A 19,294-nucleotide genomic window follows, 5' to 3' on the forward strand; every position below is an offset into this window, starting at 1 on the left:
ACACTACACACACACATACACATACACACACACACACTACATACACACACATACACATACACACTACATACACACATACACACACACACACACACACACACACACACACACACGGAAATAGAATTAAAAGTAAGTAAACAATAAATTCAAAAGCAAGCATAAAATGTTGCAGCAACTATGAACTGTCACATGGCCCGGCAGTTCCACTGCTAGGATACATTGGGAACACGTGAAAGCGGAGACTTGAAAACCCGCACACCCACGATCTCAGCAGCACTATTCACAGCCCAAAGGTGGACGCTGCCTGAGAGAGAGTTCTTCCACAGACGGATGAAGTCGGACTTGAAGCCCATTATTCAGCAATGAATAGAAGTGTGGAAATAAGCTGCCTTGTGACCAGACCTTGACACTATCATGACGAGTAAGAGAAGCCAGACACAGAGGAAAAAACAATTGTAGGAGCCACTGTATAGGAGGTACCCAGAATAGGTAGCATCACAGGCAAGAACAGGTGTTCGCCAGGCTACAGGGAGGGGGAAGGGAGGTATTGCTTAATGGGGAAGAATTTCTGCTGGAGCAGGATGTGCAAAGATTTTGGATGTGGGCAATGGTGACAGCAGTGGGCAGCAGTTACTGGACAATGAACCCTGAGGGCTTAGTAAGAAGTACTCTGTGTGTGTGTGTGTGTGTGTGTGTGTGTGTGTGTGTGTGTGTGTGTGTGTGTGTGTGACTGTGTGTGAGTGTGTATGTGTGTGTGTTAAAAACAAAATCAAGAGCTGGAAACATAGCTACATGATCAGCACTTGCCTAGCAGGAGGCCCTACACCATGGCCCTCCTAGTGTAGTAGAAATCATTGGCCACCAAGGGTCCAGCTCCGCTTTCTTAGGGTTAAACCCTCGGGTGTCTCTTCCTGGATACATCTTTCCAATTCTTTTCTTCTCTTCCATGCAGGCTCTTAAACTCACACCCTTGTGATTCCTCTCACACTCTCTGCCACATCCAACCCCTCCTCATACAACCTCTAAAGACCTAGGAAGAGGACTCAGGGAGTTCAAGCTGGCTAGAGCCAGCTGGCATTCCTGCCCCCAGATGTTCCACTCCTCAGTGCACCTTTGATGGTGTTCATTCTGTACCAGGTCCTACAAAAGGAAGACAGGCATCTGACCCACGGTCCACCATCCAGACCAGATCTCAGGGGCCACACCCCAGGAAAGGCTTCCAGGGGAGTTCAGCAGCATGTGTTTGAGATCCACGGTGGTACACATGAGCGAGCTCAGTCCACCCAACTGCGACAGGGCGCCTGCCTTCTCCCAGGCCTCCACCTCAGTGATAAGAGCTAGTTGGCAAGGTTCTTGGGCCTAGCCTTTGACCATGCTGTGTGCTAGGTACCAGTCCATCACCTCTCTGTGACAGGAGCCTTTCCCAAAGGCCCATGGGACCCATCAGCAGCCCACACTGGCCCAGCAACTCAGTCTGGTCATCCTACTCAGACAGCTCCACCTGGTCAACCCACCTGGCCACAGCCACACCTACTTGGCATAGGCCTTCTCCACCAGGGCACACCAGAATTCATTTTTGGAGTTGGAGTGGCAGTAAATGAGCTGGTTGTTGACTGTGGGCAGCCGGTCATCGACGATCACGTCCACCCACTCTCCAAAGCGCCAGAAGTTGAAATGGAAGATACCGGCATAGCTGTCTGGCTTCTCAGGGTTCCATTCCTGCTCCTTCCAGTCTGGGATGACCTGGGTGGGGAGAAGGGAGGCATTGAGAGGCATCTGGCTCCTGAGGAAAAGGGGTACATGTGGCCAAAGAAACAGGACCAGAGTACTGGGGTTCATCCTATCACTGCATGAACACCACGGGATTTGGTGAACACTCTGGTCTTAGGACTTGGGTTCCATGTCTGTCAGAGCCAGAGACCCTTCCAAGACACAGTGTTGTAAGATCCCACAGGCTCCCCTCCCTGCAAGGCTCCCTCACATCTGCTTCATCCACCCCAGCCATCCAGGCCAGCCTCATGGCAAACTCTTGTCTCCCTTTCCACCCAAGCAGCTCTTCCCAGCTCCTGACTTCCTCTGGTTTTCCCACCAGCACCATCCCTCACCATCTCTGGTTCCAAGACACTGCAACAGCATTGATGCCCACAGTCACCCTGGCCCTCACAGAGTGGCAAACCCACAAAATGGCACCACTCCCCCAAGGTGCCTCCCTACCCAGCCTCATTTCTCTTACCCTCTCCTGGTTCCCAGTTCAGCTCCCTGCCCTCATTCCTCACATCCCTCCATCAGTGGACACTTCATTGTCCAGGAAGCCCTCCCTAACTCCAGACCAGACAAGGACCCCTATCCCTCAGCCTCTGAGCCAAGCATTTCTCTAACATCTGTACTTTTGCTGGATTAATATATCAAGTGCCCATGTGGCACTTTACCCAAGGTCTGCTCCTACCTCTGCACGGTCAGCTCTCTGCGGGCTAGGCTATTTACTTGCTTCCTATCCACCCGACACAGGTGCATGTGTGTCACACATATGTTGACTGAATAGACTCGCAGACATGCATTAGGACTCTAGCATCTAGTGTTTATGGAGCTCCTCACAAGTGCCAGGGCCTGGGCATATATATATACATACACACACACACACACACACACATATATATATATGTGTGTGTGTATATATACACACACATATATATACACACATATGTATATATATGTATATATACACACATATATATATACACACATATGTATATACATATACATATATATGCATATGCATATATGTATATGTATACACACACACACACACACTGTGTGGGCCCAGGGCCATGTGAGATATTAAGGACCAAGATGACCCAGGCATAAAACAAGCCTTCAAGAAGGCTGAGTCTGGTGGGAGAGGAAGGCACAAGGGGACACACATGATATGGAGGGGAAGGAGTAGGGAGCACCTTGGGAGAGAACAGGGAGCACCCTGGAGCTAACCTCAGCTCTGAGTAGATGTTCTAGGAGTCAGCACAAGTGACTCCCAAAGACACGAGGACAAATGAACCCCAAGAATCAGGTAGAGGAGGGGGAACGCCTCAGCTCTCCATGCCAGGGTGACCAGCTAACTCTGTTGGTTATGAACCAAGCACAGCTGAGCACTGGCAGTTCCTTCTAGAAGAAAGTCACTCTGAATTAGGCCCAGGCACACAGACAGGGTTGGCACACAGCTGCCGCCTTAACTAAGAGGCTGTGCTGGCCAGAGCCTCCGCCCCACACACTCTTTAGGGATGTGTTGTTTATACGCTTATACTATCAACAGGGATGCAAGCAAAGGAGAATAGTCTCTGGTGAGACACTGGAAGCTAAAAAATGAAGATGCCAACTCCGGGGAGAGGTACTACCACCACTCCTTGGTAAGGAGGGCTGTGAGGTGCCAGGCACAAGCCAGCTGTTTCCTGCAGTGCCCACACCTCACAGCTATGCAGGATGATGCCCCGAGAAGCTGCTGGCAGAGGCTCCCACAAGCAGAATTCCAGTATAGGCTTAGCAACCTCAGCCCAGGTCAGACGCAACCAGGCATGGTCCACTGGCTGCTTCCTTTCCTCTCCTTATCTGTCTTCAGCCAGCTCTGTGGCTTTTTGAAATAAAAGCTCGCAGGTTGGCCTCTGCTCTGACCCCTTGCCCCTGACTCCCCAGTTTGCCTGATAGAGTACTGGGTAAAAACTGGGGCCTACACAAGGTGGGGTCATCCTACTGCGCAGATAGGAAAACTGAAGTCCAGAGAAGCTGCCCAAGGATACAGAACTATACCCAATGGCAGAGAGCCACACCAAGGGCCTGGCCCACTGCCTTACTGCCTCCTCCCCAGACACTCTGCACTGGGTGCGCTGGACTGCAAGGGAAGGGAGGAGGAGGAGCCCTCAAAGGGCATGGGGAGGTATGCTGGGACCTGGAAGGATCATTAGTCAAACTCAGGGCTTTGGCACTGAGCCCACTGAGGCCCAAGAAGAAGCTAATGAGGCTCCAGGGCCAGAGATCCAGAGCTGAGACCTCTGGAGGCCTCAATTTCCCTTCCTGCATCAAAGCCGTTAGAATTAGTGTGGGGTGGGCTCCACAGTGACTTTTCACTTCCAGCCCCTCGGCTGCCTGCTGGGTGATGGGGTGGGAGGAGAGAGTCCTGACACATTTAGCCACATGCTACATCTGGCTCTGCTACAGTCAAGGAGACCCCCTAGCTAAGCCAAGAGAGCTTTTGGGAGGGAATGGCAATGCATTGAACACAGTGAGCATGTTTAAGTCCATGAGGTCACAGTGACACTGAACAGTCACTACTGGAGGAGAGAAGTGGATCGACTTCCTTCTTGAGATAGGGCATTTAAAGAATGAAGCACAGACCCTGCTGTATGCCATACTAGAGGGCAACCAAACAGCAAGGGAAGGATGGGGTGTCTCTGCCTGGAAAAAAAATCTCAGGTAATAAATGAGGAAGGAAGGGTGAGATTGGGCAGCTTCTATTTGGAAGCCACTGACACATCGATGACTGTGGGTATAAAATCCCAGCACTGGGGTGTGGGGCAGAGGCTGGGGAGTTTGAGACCAAATTTCAGGTTGGTCTGGGCTAGACCTGGTTTCAAATGACTCTTAAGGGCTAGGGATGTAGCTCTTTGGTGGAGTGCTTGCCTAAAGTGTAGGACGCCTGGGTTGGCTCCCCAGCACCAAATTGGTGTCATGTCTCATGTCTGTAATCCCAGCACTTAGGAGGTGGAGGAAGGGTGAGCAGAAATCCTGCATGGCAGCACAACCAGCTCTAGGGCAGCGCATAGGAGAGACCCCGGCTGAAAAGAAAACAAAACTTAACAAAGGTTTATTCAGTGGTTACCCCTCTCTCTCTCTTTCTCTCTGTTTCTCTCCCTCCCTCCCTCCCTCCCTCCCTTCCCCCCCCCTCACACACACACACACACACAGAAAGAGAGGAGGGAGGGAGGGGAGGAGGGAGAGAAGAAGATGGAGACAAAACAAACCCAAAACTCTGAATCTTATCAGCCTCCGGGACAGATGCAGGTTACAGAAGGCAAGAGCCAGAGACCATGTCATTCACACACTCCCATGAGGATGCAGTGAACAAAATCCACCTGACAAATGGCCTAGTTTCTTCAATAAATAATTTGCAGGGAAACTGAACAGAAGAAAGGGCGATTGGGTCACAGCTTTTATGGAGTTCTGTTTGGATCCCACATAAGCAGACTGCCAATCCTGTGCATGTTGGAAACTGGAGCACTTGCTGTGTAATAAATCCTTCAAGGCGGGCACCCCTAATCTGAAACCGAAGTTCACAAAACTGAATGGTTTTAAGCACTGACAGATGTTCAAAAGATTTCTGAGTTTAGAGCTGTGGATTTGGGGTTTTCAGATTAAGAATGCTCAATGAGTAAAATATACAAATACCAAAAAATCCTGAAGTCTGGAATTTTGGGTTCCAAACATTTTGGACAACTTTAAAATATTTTAGTTGCATATTAGTATTATAATAAATATGTGTGTATGTATATATACATACATACATATTATATTAAAAGTTCATGATAAGTTAAAAAGTTATATTTACATATAGGATAAGTTGCCTGTATGCAGGTTTGTGTACTACATCATGCCTGGCTCCTGCAGAGGCCAGGAGGTTCAGATGGTTGTGAGCCACAATGTGGGTGCTAGGAATCAAACTCAGGTCCCCTGGGAAAGCAACAATCACTCTAACTGCTGAGCAATCTCTCCAGCCCTAGTGAATCCCTCTCTTTTAGAACTGTACCCATCAGCATTTGTGGATGAAGTGATGCTATGAAGGTGAGAGGAATAGAGATGCAGGGAGACTGAGAGTGGCCGCTGTGAAGGGATGCTCTGTGGTCCCTACATGTCACTGAGGACACCAGTGCCTGACCTGCTAGTGGGAACTCTAAGGAGGGAAGTGGAGGACACACTGCTGATCTCACCTCATGTCCCAGCATCTCCTTCTAGGTGATTAGCCAAGTGTGGTGGCACACACCTTTAATCCTAGCACTCCAGAGGCAGAGGCAGACAAATCGCTGTAAATTTGAGGCCAGTCTGGTCTACAAAACAAGTCCAAGACATCCAGGCCTCTGTTACAGAGAGAAACCCTGTCTTGAAAAACCACAAAAACAAAACAACTAACAAAAAGCCCCTACCATGAGCACAAAACTCCTCATAATGCCTCATGGGGTGTCCTGGCTGTGCCTGCCCTGCCCCTTCCTTTACCCCTGAGAGCTAGCCAGGCAGCTGGGCATCCCTCTTGGTCCCCAGCACTAGTCTCTTTCCCCACAGCCCTCTCAGTGAGGTTCCTCCCCGGATCTCTAGCACCTAGCACAAAGCCCGGACCAGCCCCAAAGCTGGCGGGAAAGTGCTAATGCTGGTGGTCAGAGTGAGGCACCTAAGTCTCCTACCCACAACTCCAGGGCTGTTACAAAGATGAAGTCAGAACACTGTGGGGAATGTCACACACCGTAGGGGGCTGTGGTACCTGCAGACATGTCAGTCTGAGAACCTAGAAGCAGACAGCTCCTGGGCAACCTCCCTCCCAGAGACAGCAAGAACCTTCAACACTACCTCCCACCCCTGTGTGTGTGTGTGTGTGTGTGTGCGCGCGCACGCCTGTCTGTCTGTCTGTCTGTCTGTCTGTCTGTCTCTGTGTGTGTGTATGAAAGAGAAAGAGAGACAGACAGACAGACAAACAGACATGTTGGGGTCTCAAGTTGAAAGACTATGGGATGTGTGTGTGTGTGTGTGTGTGTGTCTGTCTGTCTGTCTGTCTGTCTGTCTCTCTGTCTCTGTGTGTGTATGAGAAAGACAGACAGATAGACATGTTGGGGTCTCAAGTTGAAAGACTATGGGATGTGTGTGTGTGTGTGTGTGTGTCTGTCTGTTTCTCTGTCTGACATTTCTGTGTGTATGTATATCTGCCTTTGTCTCTGTCTCTCTGTCTCTGTGTCTGTGTGTGTATGAGAGAGAGACAGACAGACAGACAGACAGACACAGACATGTTGGGGTCTCAAGTTGAAAGACTATGGGATGTGTGTGTAGACTGTGTGTGTGTGTCTGTCTGTCTGTCTCTCTGTCTCTGTGTGTATGAGAGAGACAGACAGACAGACATGTTGGGGTCTCAAGATGAAAGACTATGGGATGCAGAGCTCCTCACAAGCCTTGGATGGGAACCACTCAGCACGACGGTGCTCCTCTGAGCACTGCACCCTCTAGCGTTGAGTTTCCTGGAAAGCTCTCCGGCTCAGGCGCCTGGCTGGAATCCCCCTTGGACAGCACCCAACCCTGTACTGAACTAGCCTTGGGGGTCAAGAGTCCAGGGAGGGTGGCGCTGCCCAGGACCTGTGTGTAGTGTGAGCAACGTGAAAGCAACTGTGCTGAATGGGGGACAGGCAGGAGCTTTTCAGATCCCTGCCTTCGATCCCAAGGGTTGGCTTAGGGCATTTCTGAACAACCCTGGTGCAATGGCAGGGTGGGGGTTGCCAGAGGGACTCTGTGTTGCCTGAGTTGGATGGGGTGAAGCACAAGCCTAAACTTAGTAGCCCCTGCTGTGGGACTCCTCAAGTCTAGCTTCTGATTTCACATTCAGATACAGTGAATGGAGAGGCCAGGAAGTGATGAAGCATCCCTGTGCCCCCAGAACAGTGTGTCCAGAGCACAGGGTGGGCAACACTGCTCTGACCACAGTGACTCGTGCTCATAGGGCAGGAGAACTCTGGTCTTCCCCTCTCTAGGCACAGTGTGATGGTCAGTGATCCCTTCAGCTGGGACATCTGAGCCTGATTATAATGGGGAGAACTCACCCCATTACCACTCTCTGAGACCATAGAGCCTGACCTGACACCTGCCTGTCCCTTCACAGCACCTGCCGCCATCAGCATTAGCCTGCCCTGCAGTCTCAGGCAATGCTCTTCGCCTCTCTGAACCTTAAGTTCCCGCTCAGTGAGGAGACCTTCCAACCCTTCTCTCAAGATGGTGTATAGAGCCTGTAGGAGTCACCTGGACAGTAACAACAGGCCACTTGAGGATAAGCGACGTCCAGGGTGTTAGCTTTACTGACATTCTTCATTTGAATGGGTCGTCTGGGTCCTCAGAACAAGTGGGAAAGCATCTTTCCTAAGCCCATCACAGGAGGCCACAGTTGTGAGATCAAAGGTCCAAGGGCTGAGAGCTCGACACCCAGTCCGCCCCTCCATGCCCCAGGATGGAGGCTTTCTCCACTGGGCCTCAGTTGTCCTATCCAAAGATGGGTGAATATGGGAGACGATGAGGGCTGAACCATATAAGATCGGTGGGGCACTAAGGTGATGTCACTGTCAGCTACCCCAAGGCCAAGATCAGAGGAGAAAGTTTCAAAGATGTGGCACAGAACCAGAAACTCTATTTGGAAGGTCAAGCCCAAGGAGAAGGTCAGGGGCTTCTAGAGGACACAGCCAAGCAGTGACCAAGACCAAGCTAAATGAGTATCAGCCCTGCCCACTATTCTCCCCACCCTAAGCCTGGCCTCAGTGTGCTCCTTCATACCCTAGAGGATTGCTACCTGCAGGACAGCCAGGAGACCTATGACAGGTGAAGCTCAGTCCTCATGAGAGAGCTCACTGCTCAGCCTCATTCTCAAGGCTGGCAGGGCAGGGTTCCTCAGAACCACATGGCCCACGAGAGAAGCTTTCCGATGCCATGGGCTTGCGGCAAGATGTACAAACCACACCAAGGAGGTACACACACCACACCACAGAGGGGAGGGCACACAGTCTTTATTGTGTAACAGGCACAACAGAGACGCTCATGTCCCCACAGGGCAGACGGAGTGAGGCAGAGTTGGGGCAAAGCTGTAGGCGGAGGTCAGAAAGAGAAGCAGAAAGGCAGAGGCACTGTCTAGGTGAGGCTCCCTAGAGTCAGCAGAGTCCAGAAGCGCCGGCCAGTGCTTCTGCAAGCACGTTACAGAGCAGAGAGGCACCAGGACAAGAGACCGTTACCACAGCCTATCTCCTGCCTCCAGAATCCTGAACCTAAGCTGGGGCTTGCCCTCCTGGCAGCTCACCTACTGGGACAGCTCCGACCTTCAGATCTTGATGCACTGGTATCCCCATAGAGGCAGCATGAGACAGTCAGGGGATACTGCTGAGGTGTCCCTGGCTGATGCTAGGTGGCAGGTGAGGCGTCTCCTCAGTGGGAGGCTCAATGCAGGCCAAGGGACAATGGGACTTGGGGTAGGGCTGAATTTGCTGATAACTGTGCCACAGTTTTCCTGTCAGTGTGCTGAGTGGGATGCTCTGGACAGCCGCCGAGGCCAGCGCTAGGCATCACAGTCAGACAGCTCCAGCCCACTTCAGATGTCAGACATCATAACTGTCCACCCCACCCCACCCTGGCTCCCCAAGCCTTACCCTATGGGCCTGCACTCCAGGAGAACAGCCAGGAAATACCCAGGGAGCTGACAGCAGGACACAACACCAGCGAGCAGCAAATGCCAGCCTTCCTAACCGGTACATCAGTGTTTCTAGCTCAGAGCCCTGGACGCCTCTAACTCAGTTCTCTGCACCACACCAAGGTGGGCTGAGTCAGGATCACCTCCATCAAGCCCACAAGCCAGTACCAGCTCAACAATTAAACTAAAGTTAGCCTTATTCCTTACCAGGAATAGCCCTCAGGCCCACATCCATACAAATACAGTCATGCTATCTCTCAATATACATATGAGTGTGGGTAGCTAGAGCTGTTTCAGTTTCTACATGTTCTTTCACTTCTCCATAAAAACCAGGCCCAGACCTGGAAAGCCAGTCAGTATCAAGCCCTGCTGTCATCCTGCCCAGTGTCTTGAAGGCCCTAAGGTCACAGTGGGCTGTGCTGACACTGGGGGGAGCACGTTCCTGCTGCATTCACCTCCTGGCTCCAGCTTTGGACAGCAGGGACAAATGCTTTCTCGCCAGGTTCCCCGGAAGGTGTTCCTGTCCAGCCTCAGTCTCCCGTCCCTGAAGGGAGGAATCAGTGCTGGCTGTTTGCATCTCTTGGTCAGTCTATCTCTCAGTTCCGTTCTTCAACACAATAAAGCAGAGATGGCAGGTGGCCAAGAGGCCCATCCATCTTCCCACATGGACCCAAAAGGCGTCTACTGTCTATAGTAGTAGCATCCAGCTTCTAGACTATGGAGCCATGGGGCATCACTGTGAGCTGCAGCACTGGTACCATGGAAAAGGAGGGGATGTAGCCTCAGGGGGCTTCTGACCAAGATGAGCACAGAAGGAGCAGCTAGAAGAATGTCCCCAAAATACATATGAGGAAGGAAGTCCAGGCAAGGGAGAGTTAGGGCCAGGGGCAGGACAGCCAGGGCTGTCATCAGAGCTGGTTAAACACCACAGAGGCCTTTAGGTTGCCAGGCTCCACGCCCTCGCCAAAGGTGATGAGGAAATACATGACCTTGCGGATCTTGGCCAGGTCAGAAAGGCGCTCCCCAAACTCCAGGGCATCTGCCTCATTCCAATCCATGGCATCGGAGTCTTCCTTGCGCCAGAAGATGGCGGCAGGGTCCAGCAGCTGGCGCGTCATGAGGTTGGTGAGGTCGGGTGTCCAGTTCTGCGAGGTGCCCGTGATGGTGACCTTGCCCGGCTTGTCCAGAACCACGTTCCAGTGATCGAACTGCAGCTTCTGCTGCTGGATGAAATCAAGGCGGTAGACGGACTCAGCCGGCCGGAGCAGCTTCTCGCCATCCTGCTTCTTCTCTCCACGCTGTTTCAGGCTCTCTACTCGGAGCCGCATCTGCTTGGTCAGGTCCTGGTCCAGAACCAGTGGCATGTCGAGCTGTTGCTTCTGCGGCCCGTCCTCTGCCATGGCCCAAGTGCTACGGCTGTTGCCACTGCCACCACTACCACCAACGTCAGGGAATCAAGTGGGCTGGAGCCTGGGATGCCAAGAGAAGAGGCCACCTGAAGGCCCGCCTCCCTTTCCAGCCTTTCTGGCCCCACCCAGTTCTCTGAACAGGGGACGCAGGAGTGTGTGTCCAACTGCCTTCTAAGTGGTAAAGCCGAGCTGTAGGCAGGCTGGAGGGTGACGGGCTCCTCGGGGACTAGAGCACTGATATCAACTGCTGTGGCAACCACCTTGACTACAGTGGTAGTGGCAAGCTGGAGGTTTGCTTGTTTGTGAAGAATGGAATACTCCACAGGGCTGTTGGGAGATATCTGGGGTTCTAGACACATGGAGGTAACCGAAGACTGTCCAGGAAGAGCGGGCAGGGTGGGGTAACACCAGCGGCACACAGTTTAGTTTTCTGTAGTCAGTCAAGCCCGTTTTCCATGGGTGCCTCCTCCTCGCTCATTCTCTCACATCCCTGCCAGGTCCTGTCAGATGCCCTGGGTCTCTCCCTCTCCTTTATCACCACCAGGACCCAGCCCAGCTGTCACCTCCCATCTGAACCTGCAGCTCTCAAATCTCAAATCATCTGCCAGACAGATGGCTGGCTCCGCTCCCAGAGGCCATGGTTTTTTCAATCCAACCACACAGTGCACCACATAGCTACAGGCCTGGCTCTCACTTCCACTAAAATCCTACCAGCCATTTCGCCTAAACTGGTCTTCTACCTCCCCTGGGAGATGTGAGGCCAGGGAAGAAGCTGGAGACCTACATACTACGGAGTGTCAGTGGGAGGAGGAGCCCAGACAGTGTATGTGGACAGATGGTAGACCCGGAGGGTGGGAGTGCCTCTCAGTGGTGGAGACAGAGATGTTGCTGTCTCAGGACGTCACACACACGAAAGAGGCATGGGGTGAGGTGTAGTAGCTGGAACAACTGGAAAGGTCTAGGGGACCAGAAGTACATTGTATTGTCAGACGGAGGCCAAGTGAATCAGTAGGGCCCATGAGGCAACTTGCCTGCTTTGTTCTGTTTTGTTTTTTTTTTTTTTGTGTGTGTGTGGTGTTTTGGTTTGTTTTGAGACACGGCTTCACCGAGTAGCCATCCAGTCTGGCCTCAAACTCCCAGAAACCCTCCTGCTTGAGCCTCCCACATGCTGGGCTTACAGCTATGAGTCACCATGGCAAACTGTTTTCTTTTGTTTGTAGAGTACTGGGAATTGAACTCAAGGGCTCTGTAACTGAACCACGTGCCCTAGATCAGTTCCTTTTATTTTAAAGTAGGCTCTCAGTAAGTTGCCTAGGCTGGTTTCAATCTCACAATCTTCCTGGCTCAGCCTCCCCAGGAGGGGTTTTAGAATGAAAGTGGAGCTCAGGGGTGTCAGTGTAGAACACTCACCTAGCACGGACAAGAACCTGGATTCAGTTCCCAGTGCTGAGAAAACTCAGTCAACCTCAAACCCTGGGGTGAGCCCTTGTGGCCACCAGCAGCAATTCCAGAAAACAGTAATGGTAAGAGAAGTCAAGCTGCCTGCTCACCCATTGGTCTTCAGGACAGTGTGCCTGAGAGCTCTTAGAGAGGCACTGCTACTTACTCTCTGAAGAGAAGTAACTTCGGAGCTTCCAGCACTACAATCTGATCATAAGTTTTTTCACTGCTTTTATTTATTTATTGTGTGTGTAAGCATGCGCACATGTGCATGTGTGGGCATGTGAGGCGGGGTGGGGGGTGGACAATCTGAGGGAGCCGGTTCTCTCCAGCCACTGTAAGGGTCTGGGATTGAAGGCAAACTGTTAGGCAACAAGCTCCTTTCCCCATGGCTAGCCCAGCTTGTGTCTGTCTGTTTGCTTACGTGTCGGAGAGAGTGGTGTGTGCGTGTGTAGCTGTGAAGAAGTGCAAATGAGTGTGTGGTGTGACAGCTGGTGTGTGTGAGTAGGGTGCTGGGGATGGAAGCTCAAGCTCTGCCTAGGGCAGGCAGGTGATGCCCCACTGAGCTGGACCCCAGCTCTTGCTCTGTGTGTAGGATGTCTCCGCTGGACCAGATGCCCTGACAAGACAGGTGTTGTGTCTATCTTGTTCATCACGGTACATGAGAACAGGGCTTGTCATGCTCAGGGGATGCTCAGAAAGCAGAATGAATGGCAGAAATGCTGAATGCTGAGTGAATGAACAAATGAACAAATGAATGAATGAATGAACAAATGAATGAACGAATGAATGAACTAATGACAAAAGGTGATTAAGGGACTCAGAGGCCTAGAAGGTGAAGCAGAGATTCTCTGAAGCGATTCAGGAAGGGGGTTCTAAACAAGCCATGGGTACATCAGTAAGTGATTGAAGGTGAAACACTGATGGAGCTGATGCCAAGAACCAGAGCTATGGGGGTCAAGGGCAGAGGGCAGGGATTAACCTCATAGACCCAATTATCTCCAGAAAGGCTGAGAAATTAGAGGTGGCAAGCACTTTGTGCCAGGCAAAAAGCCAGCACAGCGGGCTGGCAAGGACAGCAGCAACGAAGGCTGAGGCCAAGAAGGCTGGCATCTGTACAGCCACTCACAGGGTTCCCTGCATCCCGAGGGAAGGGAGAGGGGCTCAGCCTCTCCTAATAAGGACCCAGGGCGGCCTGGTCCACTCCCCAGCAGAGGGGTACACCTTGCAGGAAGTCAGGGTGGAGGATGTGACTGCTGAGATGGGGACTCACTGACAGAGCAGGCAGAAGGGGTTGCAAGAGCCAGCAAAGAGCTGTGTGGTACATTGTAGGCAGTGAGGAAGGAAGGACAGGAATGCGCAGCCAGCCATGGACAGACCCTGTGAGGAGCCACCCAAGGTGGGAAGGTGGTGGGAACTCAGGAGAGAAAGGACTCTCCTCGCTCTAAAGTGGCATCTGTGGTGGCAGAAGTGTGTGTGACAACACCTCAGCACCAGCAAAGACTAGCAAAGACAAGAAGGAAATAAGGAGAGCCCTAATGCCGCTGCCTCTGGAGGGTGAAAGTCACATGGGCCTTTGGTGCATATCACATCTTCCAGTCCCCAGAACATCCTGTGCATACAGGATACCCTTCAGTCCTCCATCCATCACTTCTCAGTGACCCAATCCATAACCGAGGCACGAGCTGGGAAGTGGGAAACATTCAACTTGGTGGTGTTTTCCTTGGTATTGAGACAGGGTTTAATGAGTAGGTCGAACAAGCCTTGACCTCAAGACCTTCCTGCTGCAATCCCTGAAAACTGGGAAGTATTTAAACTGGAAACAAAAATTGTTGTTTGATCCCAATATCCCCTGGCTCTCCCTAACACTGCTCAGGACTGTCAATCTCATGCCTCACTCCCCGCCCCCAGCACATGTATGTTCTTGCTTTGCATCATGGTCACTTCTGCATTTTCTTCCAGCCAGGACTCCAGCTGGCTCCTCCTCAGCGCCAGGCAGCTGAGAGCAGGCAGCAAGCTCATCTCACGTTGGGGCTGCACCAGGCACTGGAGAGCCTTGGATCTGGCCTAAGCTGAGCCTGGTGACAAGTATTTAACTTAATCACATCCTAACTGTGGGTTCTCATGGCCTGGTTACTTCAAATCCACTTTCTGCCTCGGGGAACAAACTACCGAGTTGGGGAGGCCATACTGAAGTCCTGGGAGCCCCTAAGAGAGAGAGCCTTGCAGAACACATGATTTGGTCGAAACACAAGGGAAGAGTAGAACAGAACGGCAGTGTGCAAGGAAGGAATTCCCAAACACCCAGGATTTGTCCCTAGGGCTGGAAAGTCAGGTTCACACTGAGTCCCAAGGTCAGTGACTAGCAGCCAGAACAGACTGAGCCTGGCTGGCTTTGAATGCTGTGCCCCCCAGCCCAGGTCACATTGAGGTCTAAGAATAAGGAGCAGCTTCCTAGTGGGAGGGAAGAGTGTTCCAGGCATGGCACATCTGCATCTGAGGTTCAGCACTGGGGATGCACAGATGGGGGATGGGGGTTCAGGGTGCGACTCCCCTACTGCCCTTCCAGGGAAAAGCCAGAGGAGGGCAGGGGAGGCCCTGCAGGGCAACAGGACAGAGCAAGAGAGGAGACAACAAACAGGGCCCAGTCACTGGGGACAGCAGGGGATGTAAGGCACATTAATGAGCTCCCCAGAGCCTCCTGGCAGGAACCAGAGGCTGTCAGCACAGCAGCACCGGGAGGTAGAAGGTAATTAGCCTAGAGCACCCAGCCTTGCCCAGCTCCCCCTGTGGCCAAACTCCTGGAGACAACCACGGTTGGACTCTCAGCCCTGCAGGAGGCTAAGGTTCCACACTGATGGGAAGCAGGCCTTCCAACAACCAGGCCACCTCCTCTGCTAGACAGATAGTGGGCAGGGCCTGGGAGGCCTGATAACGCACAGCCAGCCTGGTTAGGCTCCAGTCCCATCAGACACCCAGGGAAACGGGCAGCAAGGTCAGCTTTGGAGCCACGGGCCTGAACTGGATTCAAGGTGGGGCAGCCCTCTGTTCTGCAAGCTCTCTAGGTTCCCCTTCTGCTTACCACACCAGGCTCAGCAGGAAGGGGCAGACTGGGCCAGATATGCCCCTGGGGAGTTCACCTCTAGAGGAGAGACTCAAATAAACAGGCAATTATAGGGTAGAACAGCACATAGGATCTCGAGCCCTTCCAGCCTCAGGCCAAGGCCTTGCTCAGAGTAGGGGCTGGAGGCTGCAGCCTTGAGGACTAGTCCTCCACCCAGAGAATGGTTCCTGTCTGAATCCTCTCTGGCCCTTGATCTCCACAACAAACACATCTTCTCTCACTCTCTAGTCTCAGGCTGTCCAGTATGGACTTCCCATCCCTATAGGTCATAGCATTGGACCTATCTGAGCACCAAGGGCCCACGATGCGAGTTGCCGTGGCCCTCACAGGGACACCTACTAGGTGGCCAGGGGCCCACGTGTCCAGGATCAGGAGAGGATAACAAAGTGCAAGGTCTTGGCTTTGGGTATGGACACAGCTCCCTCTGATGGCCAGTGGATGCCTAGAAATACAAGGAAAGATTTACCCTACTCCTGTGTCTATTTCATGGAAACACTTCTTTTTTAATATTAAAATGTACTTATTTATTTACCTATGTATCAGGGGCACATATTGAGGTCTGAGGACAACTTGTAGGAATTCACTCTATCCTTCCACCACATGGGTCCTACAGATCAAACTCCAGCCTTGAGAGCAAGGGCCTTTCCCTGCTGAGCCAGCTCCCCTGCCTGGAACACTTTTATGTTGTACAAATAATAATTATTTAAATACAGGTCAGAGTGCTCATTACACTGCCAGAGGTCCTATAAAAACAGTATCTTTTCTTCTCGTCGTCCTCTTCTCCCTCCTTCCTCCTCCTTCTCCTAACAACCCCCCCCACCCCCGGCTTTCAGACAGGGTTTCATCCATCTGAACTAGTCTTGAACTCACTATGTAACTGGAGACGGCCTCCCCTCCCCAGGAAGGTGTTTTTTGAAGAACTGTATTTAAGAATTGGATTTAAGGTCTCCTGCCAGTGCTGCCACAAAGTCCAAGTGGTAGGTCTAGGACCCATCCCTCAAGCCCCAAACCTTATCACCTGGGCCAGAACATCAACATGGTGAACCCAAGAATCACGAAACACGGAGCTGTCTAGACCACACCTGCTGAACAACTGGGAAAATGGGGGCCCAGAAAAGACAGCAACTGGTCCGTGTCACCCAGCAGTTAGTTACTGAGCGCTGAGTGGTGTCCCCTCACAGGCAGTGTGTGCATTTCACAGTATTCTCTGCTGCACAGACGCTTGTCCTTCAGTAGTGAGGAAGAGGCATACCAGGATCAACTTGGGGATCCCAAGCTAAGCAGGTGAGGAGAGGCCAACCTGTCAACTATGATGCTCTGCCTATCCCAGCACCAGGCTTTCAGAAGCCACGCTCCTCACTGATGCCACATCCATTGGGCAGTGAGAGCCGTGGGCTATTTGAATACCATCACCCCACCCCACCCCACCCCTGGCTGCCACACCCACCTGTCCCTGGGCCTCACCTTCTGCCAGAGTGACTCTCGGGAGGCCAGTGATGAGCAGGCAGCCACAAACCAGCAGTTGCCCACCTGGCCCTGGTGCAGGTCATGGGAGCTGATGCCATCTACGAAGAGCCGGGGATCGTCACAGATATCCTGCAGGAGTAGAGGGGAGTAACATGAGGAACTGAGGGAACAGGTGCTCCTCCAAGGCAGGAAAAGGACCCACTGGCCCTGTGGAGGGTTACTACCCCCTTCTCCCACTGAACGGAGGGGTAAGGCCAACTGACCCCTAAATCCAGTTTTCCAAAACTTCTTTCTACTAAGGTGGGCTGAGGAGTGATGGCTGAGGAAGGACCTCAGAGTGCTGATCCCTGGGCCACCATCTTCTTGCCTTGAGTGGATCTCCCTGTCTGGCCACCTGACCCCCAGAGACCAGCCACAGTGCAGTCAAGTGACAACCCTCTCCCCCCCCCCCAAAAGGACCCATGGTGAGCACAAAAGGAGGAGCTTTGGGCAGTGACAGGGTTGTTACTGTATTCTAAGGATGAGGAATTGAAGCCCAGAGAACAAGGACTTGTCAGAGCACAGGACACATGAGTGCCCGAGTGAGGCAGATATCCTTTCGATTTTTCCACAGAGACCGGCAGGTATGGCTGTAGGAGCACAGGACATACTCGGATCCAGTCTAGGGCAGCTGCAGGGCAGAGTCATGTCTGGCAGAACTCAGGTCCTTCCCTCTCCACACACTGTCGTCTCACACACACACACACACACACACACACACACACACCGTCCCCAGTTCCTGATCTCTCCGCTCTTCAGGGCTACCCTTAAAGACACAATCTGAAAGCATAGCTCCCTGGCTCCCACAAGGCCTGACACCCTGCCCAGCCTGGAGTTGGATGCTGGCTGGATCTCTGAGAGAGCAAATAGAAGCATGGGCCCAACCTAGGAAAGCAGCTAGGCACACAGTCACAGATCCTTCAGAGCCTAATACTTCCATGTGGGCCAGGCTGCTGCAGGCTAGGTGTGAGGGGTCCCTTCCCTGCCCATATTACAACATTTTCCCAGAGCCGTGAGTGTGTCTGCCCACCCAGGCCTCCTCTCCACCAGTGCCTAGCTCCCCAGAACTGAGAGCTGAGTTGAGGAGGTGAGACAGGGGTGGGGTTTGGGGGGACGGGGATTGGGGAGACGCACCAAGACACAGCTTTATAACTCAGACAGTGCTGGCACCATGATCCAACCCTGCTGGCCCTGAGAACTGACACTGTGCCCATTTCACAGATGAGAGGTTGAGTGAATGCCTGTGATACAGCGGTTCCCTCTGGGCTTGACAAGATCGTCTCCATATTGAAGTTAAGCAGCTGTGATGACCCATGAGCTTGGGACTATTTGCATTCCCTTGGGCAAGGGACCAGGGGAGAGGCTCATGAGCATCAAAGACCCCCAGAATCTTCCCAAGGCTCCCACCCCGAGTTTGATGTCGTAACTGCTGCTCCCTAAGGTATCCCTGCATCCCTGGGGATGAGATTCCTGTGAGGTGTAGCTGCCTATGACCGGAACCTGCACCTGTAACTCCATTAAACACACTGGTTCTGAGTTTCGCTTAGACAAAACCCTTTCTTTGACCTGCCCATAGCCCCCCTGTCAAGGGTGAATAGAAATGTCTTCATATCTCTCAGAAAAAGTCATACAATCAATGGCACCTAGACAGGACAGAACCACAGACGGATCAGGGTACAGCATCTGTGGGAAAAAAATTTTGGAGTGACATGCCCCCTAACTGAAGTGATGGTTGCGTAGGCCTCAGACATAACAACTGAAGCTGAGCTTTCTATGCCCAGGGAAAATCAGGCTGAGGCACACCACCAGGGAAAATCCCAGGGTAATAGGCCTCCATGTGATAAGAAATTAAAAAGTTAAAATAGTTTAACTTTTAATATTTAATTCTTAATTTTATTTAAAATTTATTATTTTAAATTACACATTTAAAGTTTTAAGTTAAACAATATCAAATTAATGAATTTAGCATCATTCCTTTGCATGCCTATGTTATATGGTAAGGGATGATACCTGGGTTCCTCCAAAACAGCTGATGGACCAGAGATTAATATCTCACTCTCTGAAAGCAGCACACATGGGACGGGATTGTTAGAAAGCTGTGGTAACAGCTGCATGACCCTGGCTGAGAGTGACAAGACAAGCAACCGAGGCCGAGTTGTGTGCCCAGAGGAAACTGGCCTGCCTAAAGGACGAAAATGAGCCAAAGTCAAATTTATGTTTGGAAACTCCTGGAAGGCTTCAAGCCTGAACAATTGTTCAGCAGAAGGCTGAATGACAGGCAGATGCAAGTGAGCCCAGCGGCACCCACTTCTGTAGGAGAAAGGGGTCACAGCAAGTGAGCCCAGCGGCACC

At 52.0% G+C, this 19,294-nt stretch overlaps 2 protein-coding genes across 2 annotated transcripts in view; both read right to left on the reverse strand.

Moving 5' to 3' along the window:
* The window catches only part of Capn5 (calpain 5), a 58,618-nt gene that overhangs the window by 13,488 nt on the left and 25,836 nt on the right, over nt 1–19,294 (reverse strand). Inside the window, exons 3-4 of the mRNA XM_031387444.1 lie at nt 16,901–17,032; nt 1,535–1,743 (exon numbers count right to left, since the gene is read on the reverse strand). Of these exons, the coding sequence (XP_031243304.1) occupies nt 1,535–1,743; nt 16,901–17,032 (341 nt within the window). The remainder of the gene's footprint in view (nt 1–1,534; nt 1,744–16,900; nt 17,033–19,294) is intronic.
* On the reverse strand, nt 9,851–11,726 carry Omp (olfactory marker protein). The gene has a single exon (XM_031387445.1). It carries the CDS (start codon nt 10,861–10,863, stop codon nt 10,372–10,374), a length of 492 nt encoding a protein of 163 aa, XP_031243305.1. The 5' UTR covers nt 10,864–11,726; the 3' UTR covers nt 9,851–10,371.

The sequence above is a fragment of the Mastomys coucha genome, unplaced genomic scaffold (genome assembly GCF_008632895.1).
Source record: "Mastomys coucha isolate ucsf_1 unplaced genomic scaffold, UCSF_Mcou_1 pScaffold21, whole genome shotgun sequence".
NCBI lineage: Eukaryota > Metazoa > Chordata > Mammalia > Rodentia > Muridae > Mastomys > Mastomys coucha.